A 9673-nucleotide genomic window follows, 5' to 3' on the forward strand; every position below is an offset into this window, starting at 1 on the left:
GCGAGTTGTTCCTGCAGTTGATGTCGCATCTGCCGGTGTGCATCCCTTTCATGGATGTGAATTGTAATCTTAAGTAGTTTCCTTATATTCTTTAACAACGTAATTGCTGGGCGCAAACGGTAAAGTGGCATGGATTGTTGTGGCAGGATCCTTGTCTGCATATCTTGTAATGTAAGTTCTTGTTGCTGGATTTCTTCACAACACTCGTACAACCGTCGTAGGTAGCATGTATTCATACCTGTTGCCATCCAAAAAGGAAACACTGTAAGTGACAATGAATATGTTTGACGATTTTGTTTGAATATTCGAAATAAATTAAACGATTCCAAATGAGTATAAAATCATATGAAATTAAATGTAATAGCAAGAAATCTATGTGAAACTTCGTTATGCAGTGAGTGGTGTTTACCATGTGGGTAATTCTGGAAGACAGGTTGTATGATTGGCTAAAGTGTATTATCCTGGATGGATTTTGATGCAAGGAATGATTCCTCTTGCTGTCTACGCTTAAGATATGGATTCTTGTGCATTTGTGCAATGCGGGAGAATGGGAATGCTGGATTGATGTGTATGTCTGCTAGTGACCGCACTCTTGAAATTGCAGTGAATGTTAGCCCTTGGCGTTCTCTGGTGCCGATGTCCACTGTTGCTTTGTCTAATGTCATTCCTTGTGACTTGTGTATCGTTAAAGCCCATGCCATTTGAAGTGGTATCTGACGGCGTGCACCCCTTGTCATGGGAGGAATGGGTACATATGTTGGGTGTGAAATGTCCCACGGTGTTCCTCTGTATTGTTGAAAGTCAACAACCACAAAGGATGGTAATGCTGGGGGCTTTGAGTCAATTGAATAAAATATTGAGATGACCTTCCCAAGCGCGCCATTGACAAGGCCTGCATGTACCCATAAGTTGCTGGTGAGCATAACTTTTTGTTCACTGCATAAGAGCACCTTTGCAGGTAGGTGCTCATCTTCTGTTGTAGTAGGAGTTTTCTGTCTTTGTTGTTCCGCAGAGCAAAGTGCTACTGGGATGTTCAATTGTTTGAGCATTTTCTTATTATGCAAGACAACTGCGTTGTTTGTTGCGAATAGGTGCATGGACTCGTCGAATGTGCATTTCTCTTCATGTGTAAGAGATGAACTTGTTCTTGACATTAGATGTTGCCAATCTTCAAGTGTAGATATTCCATTCCTAAGATTTGCAAGTATTTGCCGGAAAGCAACCTGGGACGAGCTAGCTCCTTGTTGACGGAAAACGGTTGAAAGTGTTATGAATATGTCGAAGCTGCGCCAAAGTGCAGTGCCACGCGATGTCCCAGCATATAAAGGAATGTCTTTTACAGGTGGTAGTTGGCCTAAATCTCCGACAAGGATAATTGAGCGATTACCAAATGGTGTATTCCGATGAAGAGGGAATGCCTCTCTTAGACGACCGTCAATGCGAGAAAGCATTTTTGGACCAATGAAGCTCAATTTGTCAATGAGGATGTATTCTACATGACGGAGTTGCTCTTGCAGGTGTAGGAGCGGTTGGCCTTCGAGAGGATGCATTCTCTGGATAGGGATATGAAGGGCAGAGTGAATTGTGAGGGCATTTATGTTGAAAGCTGCAACGCCGGTTGGTGCAAGTAATAATAAAGGGTTTTTGTTGGATGGCGAGTTTTCCACAAATGCTTGGTGAAGGCATTTAATCAAATGGGATTTTCCTGTGCCAGCTGTTCCTTGTACGATGATCTTCCGTGGGGATTTTGGCGAAGGGGTTTTGAAGTGTGAAAAAACAGCGGTGAAAGCTATGCTTTGGGTAGGGGATAATGTATGCTCATGGGGAAGGTTGGAAAATGAATGATGTTGGTTTTGAATGGGTGAGCGGTTGAATTCAATGAAATTGATGGCAGTTTCTTGCAAGGGGGGAGGGACAATATTTTGTGACCAATTGTGGTTGACATCGAAGTCGCAGTAGCCAATCATGTCGAGGTCATCATTTGCAATATTGTAACCTGGGTGTAGTTGAGAGAGGATTTGCCATTCATTCATCTGCATGGAATTAGGGTGTGTGTGTGGGGTAGGTTGATCTTCAGTAGGTGGGCTTTGTGGGTTTTCGAGTTCGCGATGGACATGCCATGGTGTATATGCAACCTTTTTTTGTTCCCAGTGTGCAATAATTTCTGCATCAGTTGAACCGATATCATCAGGGAGTGTTCGGAAGGGGAAATACAAGAGTAATTCACTCCAACAGAAGGTGGCATAAGAAGGATTAGTAGAGGAAGGAATGACATTGTAATGGGGCAAGACATGTACAATCAATGGGGGGAATATGTATTTCCAGTGGTTTCTTCTCTGCTGGGCAGAATATGACCACGAGCGAGCAGCTTCAAGGAGGGGCAGTGGTTCTAGTGAGGCAGGTCTGTTCATATATGCAACGATAAAGTTTGGTGTCGAACCAGGATTTTCAGTATCTTGCGAAACACGTTTGAAAACATCCCTGTTGACATTTAAAGAACGGAATGTACGGCTGCAAAGAGAGAGAGGTAGCTTTTGTAACATATGGCATATTTCTTGTGCACCAATGTCTCTATCTGCAATGGTTTCTGTAAGGAGTTTCCGGATGACACCACTAGTAGGTGCTTCTGGAAGGGCACTTTGTGATAGTCGCGATAGCATTTGACGGTAGCTCTCGGATCTTGTCTCCGCTTTCGTTGCATACTTTGAAATATATTTCAATACAGCATGGCGAGAAAGGACTGGTTGGCAATCAACATTTGCTCTCCAAATAGAGAGTAGATCGGCGTTGTGAATATTCAATCTTTCATCATTGCGAGCAGGGACATAGGTTTTATGACCTTTATCATCAATGAAAAGTGAAGAAGTGGACTTCAATTCCCACGGTACTCCATATCGGCAGCTAAGCACATTGTCTTTCTTACGAAGACAGGAAGATTCATGACACTTTGTATGACGTTGAACGCAATTGACAAGCTCTGTGTAGTCTTCAAATTGATTGGATGCGAATATTGCTGCTGTGTCAAGGAGACACGGGTTATGAATTGTTGACTGGTGAAGCGGAATAGTTCGGTGTTCTGCCTGACGTGGATTCCAAGCAGTTACGTAGTGGTCAAAATATTTCTGTGCATTAGCAACTTCTAATGCATTGTCCCAATCAAGTGTGTCCATGTTTGGTGCATTTTGTAGCCAGAGGAAGCCATGAATGTGTGCGGATCCTCTATGTTGCCATTCGTATCTGAATATAACATGAAGGGTACATTTAGTTAATACATGTATATGCAGTGTATAAAATTAATGTAGAGGGATATGGATATTAAATAATACCTGCACCAGTAGTCGGTTGCATGGAGGCCTTTTTGAAGGATTTCTTCAAGGAAAATTGTAAATCTACAATGCATATATTGGGCTGTTAGATGTGGGTTTTTAATTATGTTTTGGATTTTCCATTGGAAGGGGTTGACTGAAGTGGAAGGAACACTGGTGGGCATGATCGTGTGCAAGTCATGCCATTTAGTATCAGCTGCACTGAGAGTGAAGAAGAATGTTGGGCTTCCTATTTGCGTGATCATGTCAGTCAGCTCAGATCGGCGTTTGTTCCAGAAAGACCGTGTTCCTCGTAGAGCTGACCCAAACCTCATTATTTGCTCTGGCAATCTTGAATCCGGAGAGTCATGAAGACACTGGCGTAGGTCTGATACCGTTGTTGGCAAGTTGTTCTCAATGTACTTCTTCACGAAAACACTGGCTGTTGCTTGGCTACGGTGGCGCATTAGAATGTTATAAAGATAGTAGCGGAATCTTGGGTGTTGGCCAAAGCGGTTATCATGGTAGTGAAGCAAGTGCAAAGCATATTCATGCATTTCAACTTTTGTAAGTCTTGGTTGCATGATCATTGCGATGCCTGTAGGGAAGAGTGTGGGGAATGCCATGGCAAGGAGGCCGATGGTGTTGTATTCATTTATAGCGGTTGGAGATATTGGAGGCCAATCGATAGAGCTTGTTGAACTTGAATGGGTCGAGTGCAAATAGTTACAAATGTGGTCACGCTCAGTACATGAATTTGGGAGGACTGGAACGAAAGAAGAGGGTTGGATTTCTAATGTAGATTGCATGACATCATCAGGATTATAAGTGGAATCAGTAGTGGTTTGGTGGGGTTCAAAAGAGGAGGTGGTTACACTGTGGAGAAGAGAAGAAATGTCTGTAGGGAGATTTGGCAGCGTAGAAATTGCAGATGAATTCAATTGAACATCACGGTAGTAAGGGTCATATTTTATTTTGTATTCAAGGGCTGCAAGGACACGTGATTTGCAAACGTAGAATTCGTAAGCCTTTTCAGATGGATTTTGCCTTTTCACAATGAGATGTCTAAGTCAGAGAGCATCCGGGGTAAGTATTTGGCAATATTGGTGATATCTTGAGGGAAGCTAATTGTATGGCCACTATATTTATATTGACCACCACGGGAATGAGTGACTTGTAGAATGGGGTTGACACGTGCGATGAGCATTTCTTCAACTTGGGTTAATTGGTGAAGGACACAGGGTTGTTCTCCAGGGTCCATGTTGTTTAGTTCAGAAAAACGATTGGTAGATTTAGATGATGCAAAACGAAAACAAGAGAGTCTACTGTGGAAGAGCTTTGTTTTCATTCCTGGGTATGCTTCCTTGCATGTTGTGCAAACATGCAAGGTAGAAAGTCCATCAATCCTTTCTCGAAAGCGACGGTGTTCTTCGTTAAGGGGAGGGTTATATTGGATATGATGAACGTGTGCTGGGTTGGTTTGTATAGGTGGGAGAGCATTTGAGGTGGGAAGGGATGTAGAGGAAGTAGTAGGGTTGTTGTGCTGTTCATAAAGTAGTCGACGTCGTGCATTTATTCTATCCTTTTGTTGTGCATAAAGAATACGCCGCCGCTTGTTTTTGGCCGCATTTTGATTGTTTGGTGGCATATCTAAATAAGTACAAGTAATAGTTGTTAGTTTTCGTAAACAAGTAGTGCATGTTTGGCATCTCATTTTATTGGGTGCACATCCATTGTGAAATTGGAACATTATATTTTGAACATAGATTTAAATTTTTTTTAGTTCAACATCGGTGAAGATAGGTAGATTAGGTAGAAGGGAAAACATATAATTAGGAATGCTATGAAATCATATGTTATTTCAGTATCTATCATTGAGAGGAGAAACAAGATTAAAAATATTTCATTCCCTTTTCTTCAAAATTTTTTTGTTTGACATGTTTGAGCGATAAAATGAATAGCTTAGCAAGCAAGGGATCAATGTGTAGCATGTAGACAACGAACGAGAAACATATGTAGTGACTCTTTACAAATGTTGATATTTATATTACGTAAAATGTAAATGGCAAACATACATATGTTGGAATGACTGGAAGAGAGTATTTGCACTGAAAACTACAGGTTTCATCATAATAACATGGGTGTGTAATTTACAAAGATGAGGCAATTAGTTGTGTGGAAATGTTTGTTTATGTACAAACAGGCGTGGTAGATGAAGCCCTAAGAAAAAGTTCGAAGGCGGCGAACAATAGGTCGTTTTGAAGCAGACAACGCTTGAATGTCAGTGAGCGCTTCCTTGCATGCAGAGGCATATTGAATTTCCTCTGAATTGATCAGTATTGGTTGCAAGCGTCGAACACCGTTGAAGTAATCTGTTTTAATGGAAAGTGTTAGCTGGAAGCGGTGCCCTGAAATCCGGCCACAAATTTCCTGTAGATCAGTTGGTTTGATAGAAAGTAGGAACAGGTCTTTTGTCGTGATGCCCATGAGCTCGTTCCCTGCATCATTGAAAACTGTGACGTTCTGTAGATTCCCGGTGTGGTCATGTAGCTCAATTTTAAGTTTGTAACGGTAGTCACATTCTGGGAAGTCACCGTTACATTTTGTACAATGCCAAAGATTGTTAGAATGCTCCACAACCTTCTTCATGCATTGTTTTCCATTGAAATCTAGTGGACATGCTAGAAAGTAGAAGTCATCCATATGAAGAGCAGTAATTGTTGCTCGAACTGAAACCCAAATTGCTTTATCAGAGGGCTGCATGCCAGCAATTTCATGAAACGTCTTTCGTGGCAGGGCACGTTTCGAAGCAACACCATAGTTTCTACTCAAAGATGGAGAAGAAGAGCTATAGCCGGTTTCACGGAACCATGCATGTAATTGCTGAGTTTCTTCAACCTGGGGATTTATTGTGAGAGTGCTCGTTGGTATCGTCCCTATTGTGGTGCCATTAAATTCAGACACGCGAGCTCCTTTGATTGCAAGAATTGGTGGGTTGTCGAAAGAGTAGAATTCAGAAAGATGCTGTCCGATATAGTCACAGTGGTCTCCCCATAATGTTACATCAATGCTAAAACCCGACCTGTCCTTTAGTATGAGTGTTTTCCTTAATGTCTCACTTCCATCTTTTCGTCGAATTGTTGATGCAGGTGACGTGGAAGTAACAACACCAATGACATCCACATTTGTATTTGGAGTTGCATTTTTTACTTCAGCAATATTCTTGAAGTGAAAGCTCTGGTAGGGAAACATTAGGATCATCTGTAGGACATGGATTGATAGTGGAAGCAGCAGACAAGTAAATCTCCCATTTGTTCTTGAGGTGGTTGTAGTTTGGATTTGCTTCTCACTGTGCCATTTGATACAATGTATAGTTGCCCAACCTGAATTAGATTGTAAAGAGATTCGGTCAGTTCAGCAAATGCAGAAAGGTGGATCTCTTCCTTATCACGGTTGATAAGGTCAAATCCGAAAACTTTTCCTGAGCCTCGCACATTGTTGTATGCCTTCAATGATGTCTTCGCAGATGCTCTACCTTGGATAGACCAATACTTTCGGTAAGGGTTGAGCGCCGTGAATGGAATTGTTGTAGTTGTTGCCGTAGTTGGTGGAGTAACTACAGAGGGCAAGGTATCTTCAGCTGACGAAGAGCTAAATTGGGCTGAACCCGCCTGTGCATGCTGCAGCGTCGATGTGTCCTTCATCAACGCTGCTGAGCGCTTCACAACTTCAAGCTCAACAACTCGGATGGACCTTATGTAAACAAGTAAGAAATGAATTAATAAAGATTCCGTTTTCCTTCTTTTGATGCAAAAAACGGCTAGGCGGGAAAAAGTAAAAGAGGGTGATTTCAAATGGTGGGCCTTACAAGGAGTTTTGGAGCACTGTGCAAGCTGCTTTTTTGAGCAGAATTATTGAGCCAATTTGGATGTCTCCAGAGACAACTTGTGGGCCATATGCGGATGGTAGCAAAGTCTTATGTTGATGTGCTCCATCAGATAGACTAATGTGGAAGTGCGAGGATGTTGTTTTCAATGAGGTAACGGAACCTACATCGATTATTTGAAGTAGTGGTTGAATCTCGGTGCAACCATTCAGCAATAGAGGAATGGCATTCGGTGTCAAGGTTGTCTCCATAATAGAACAAGAGGTTTCTTTTTCCCGTGATAGGAGTACCTGCAATTCATCAATTTCACCACAATACAGAATTCTAGTCAAAGAAGATGTGACATGAATGCGGAATCTAATCTAAGAAGGCTAATTGTTGATGGTGAAACAATAATAAGGGCACAACCTACACGGGGAGGAGAATAACCTCTCATATTAACCACCCAAGGTAATCCACGTTAACAAAATGGAGTATGTTTTAACTTTTTTCTACAAAGTTAAAAAGAGGGAAATGGAGTATGATGTGAAAGGGGAAAGAATGTGGGCAGTTTCAATATAATTTTAGCCTTACCAACCCATGTAATTGCATGACCTGAAAGGAAGGGCTTTGAATGACAGTTTCTTAGTATGTCAGTTTCTTACGCACCACACATGCAAAATTCAGAGTAGAATGACATATGTTGAAGAGAAATAGGGAGGAGCCTCAGCCCAATAAATAGATAGATCATGAGAACTTGCCCCTACTACGGACTGTGTTCTCCTTGGAAACCAGTAGATGTTCATGTGGGAGACGTGTTCACCACAGAGGAATTTAGGGGTGAGTGCTTAACAATAGCGCTGACACAGCAGGTGTTACAGTCCCTGCCTTCCAAATTTCAGAGGTAAACTCTGTATGTTCACACTTTACCATATTCACTTTAGGGAGGCTGGCATCATATACCTATTTTGAACCCAATCATGAACTCCATGGGTAGCAGTGATACGCCAATGGTGTTGCACATGGATTACCCAACAAGGGATAATATTGGCATTTGCATGGGATGAGTTGACCTAGTAATAAATTTAGGTATAATTCGGTAGCAATGATGAGTTAAACGTTAATTATGTACATGCCAGTAATGCAGTGGAGTTGATCCTAGCTTGGGAACCATCATCATTATACCTGTTCTAGGTGTGTGTATGTATGTATAAAGCTGGTTGGGTGAAGCTACATATTTGTTTCTTCAAAGAAGAGCAGAGTACTTGATGCAAAATTGTCTACTCTATAATTCTCATTAAAAGTGCCATGAAACTAAACATTAACAAATTAACAGCGAATACGCTCATGACAGATCAGCGGAGATATGTGGCAATTTAATTTTTAAGCACCAGAAAGTCCCTTGGCAAATTACATGTGCATAGCTTCCTCCCTATCACGACTTGTGCCTCTTCTAATAAGAATGAATTATAACAAAATATGATATGAGAAGCGAAACAAGAGATTGGTATAAATTATGGTAAGAAATAACTTCCTTACAATGATAAGAAAGAGTAGGTGAGATATAAGATATACATGAAGCGAAATAGTAAGATATAAATTCGTTATAATGATAAAAAAAAGTGCACATCATTGGAACAATGGAACAACAGAGAGAAGAAAGAGCAGAAGACTGTTCTATGATTTAGCAATGGGCAATGACAATTTTTATCACTTCTAATAAAAAACAATAAACAGACGCGACAAAAATCCCTCACAAGGAGAAGAAAGAGTACATTATGTAATGTGCATAACTTCCTCTGTATCACAACTTGAAAAAACGGACATCCACATACTTCATGAGTCTAAAATGCAGCATATAAGAAATGGAAGGATTCATTCGCCAAAATTGGATGAGATTTAGCTTTTCTAGCAAATAGTTCAAGAGGGTTTTGGAGGGGGATAACAATTTTATGGCGAACCACTAAATACAGGTCAGAAAATGAAGATAGCAAAGGCATTAAATAGCGGCAACTTGGTATCAGTGGTTGAAGAGATACAGGGCAGACTCACAAATCTGTATAACCCTACTAAGCACCAGAAAGTCCCTTGGCAAATTACATGTGCATAGCTTCCTCCCTATTACGACTTGTGCCTCTTCTAATAAGAATGAATTATAACAAAATATGATACAAGAAGCGGAACAAGAGATTGGTATAAATTATGGTAAGAAATAACTTCCTTACAATGATAAGAAAGAGTAGGTGAGATATAAGATATACATGAAGCGAAATAGTAAGATATAAATTCGTTATAATGATAAAAAAAAGTGCACATCATTGGAACAATGGAACAACAGAGACAAGAAAGCGCAGAAGACTGTTGTATGATTTATCAATGGGCAATGACAATTTTTATCACTACTAATAAAAAACAATAAACAAACGCGACAAAAATACCTCACAAGGAGAAGAAAGAGTACATTATGTAATGTGCATAACTTCCTCTGTATCACAACTTGAAA

At 40.7% G+C, this 9673-nt stretch overlaps 1 protein-coding gene across 1 annotated transcript; it reads right to left on the reverse strand.

The window, feature by feature from the left end:
- Positions 1 to 446: 446 nt before the first annotated feature.
- On the reverse strand, positions 447 to 3772 carry LOC149247223 (uncharacterized). Its single transcript, XM_089443632.1, has 4 exons — positions 3636 to 3772; positions 2840 to 3237; positions 1388 to 2740; positions 447 to 1168 (listed from the first exon to the last, which is right to left on the reverse strand). Exons 1-4 carry the CDS (start codon positions 3770 to 3772, stop codon positions 447 to 449), a joined length of 2610 nt encoding a protein of 869 aa, XP_089299758.1.
- Positions 3773 to 9673: the final 5901 nt, after the last annotated feature.

This window comes from Pinus tabuliformis, chromosome 7 (genome assembly GCF_031772625.1).
Source record: "Pinus tabuliformis cultivar Carrire ecotype Pingquan chromosome 7, CPIR1, whole genome shotgun sequence".
Lineage (NCBI taxonomy): Eukaryota > Viridiplantae > Streptophyta > Pinopsida > Pinales > Pinaceae > Pinus > Pinus tabuliformis.

What these genes read in the sequence shown, in the direction of transcription:
- LOC149247223 (XM_089443632.1), bottom strand. Translation starts at nt 3,772, where the DNA reads ATGCGCCACCGTAGCCAAGCAACAGCCAGTGTTTTCGTGAAGAAGTAC. An exon ending in TTGCCAGAGCAAATAATGAG is followed by an intron (nt 3,238 to 3,635) that starts GTTTGGGTCAGC and finishes TGTTATATTCAG; the next exon opens with ATACGAATGGCAACATAGAG. An exon ending in ACTTTTCATTGATGATAAAG is followed by an intron (nt 2,741 to 2,839) that starts GTCATAAAACCT and finishes ATTGCCAACCAG; the next exon opens with TCCTTTCTCGCCATGCTGTA.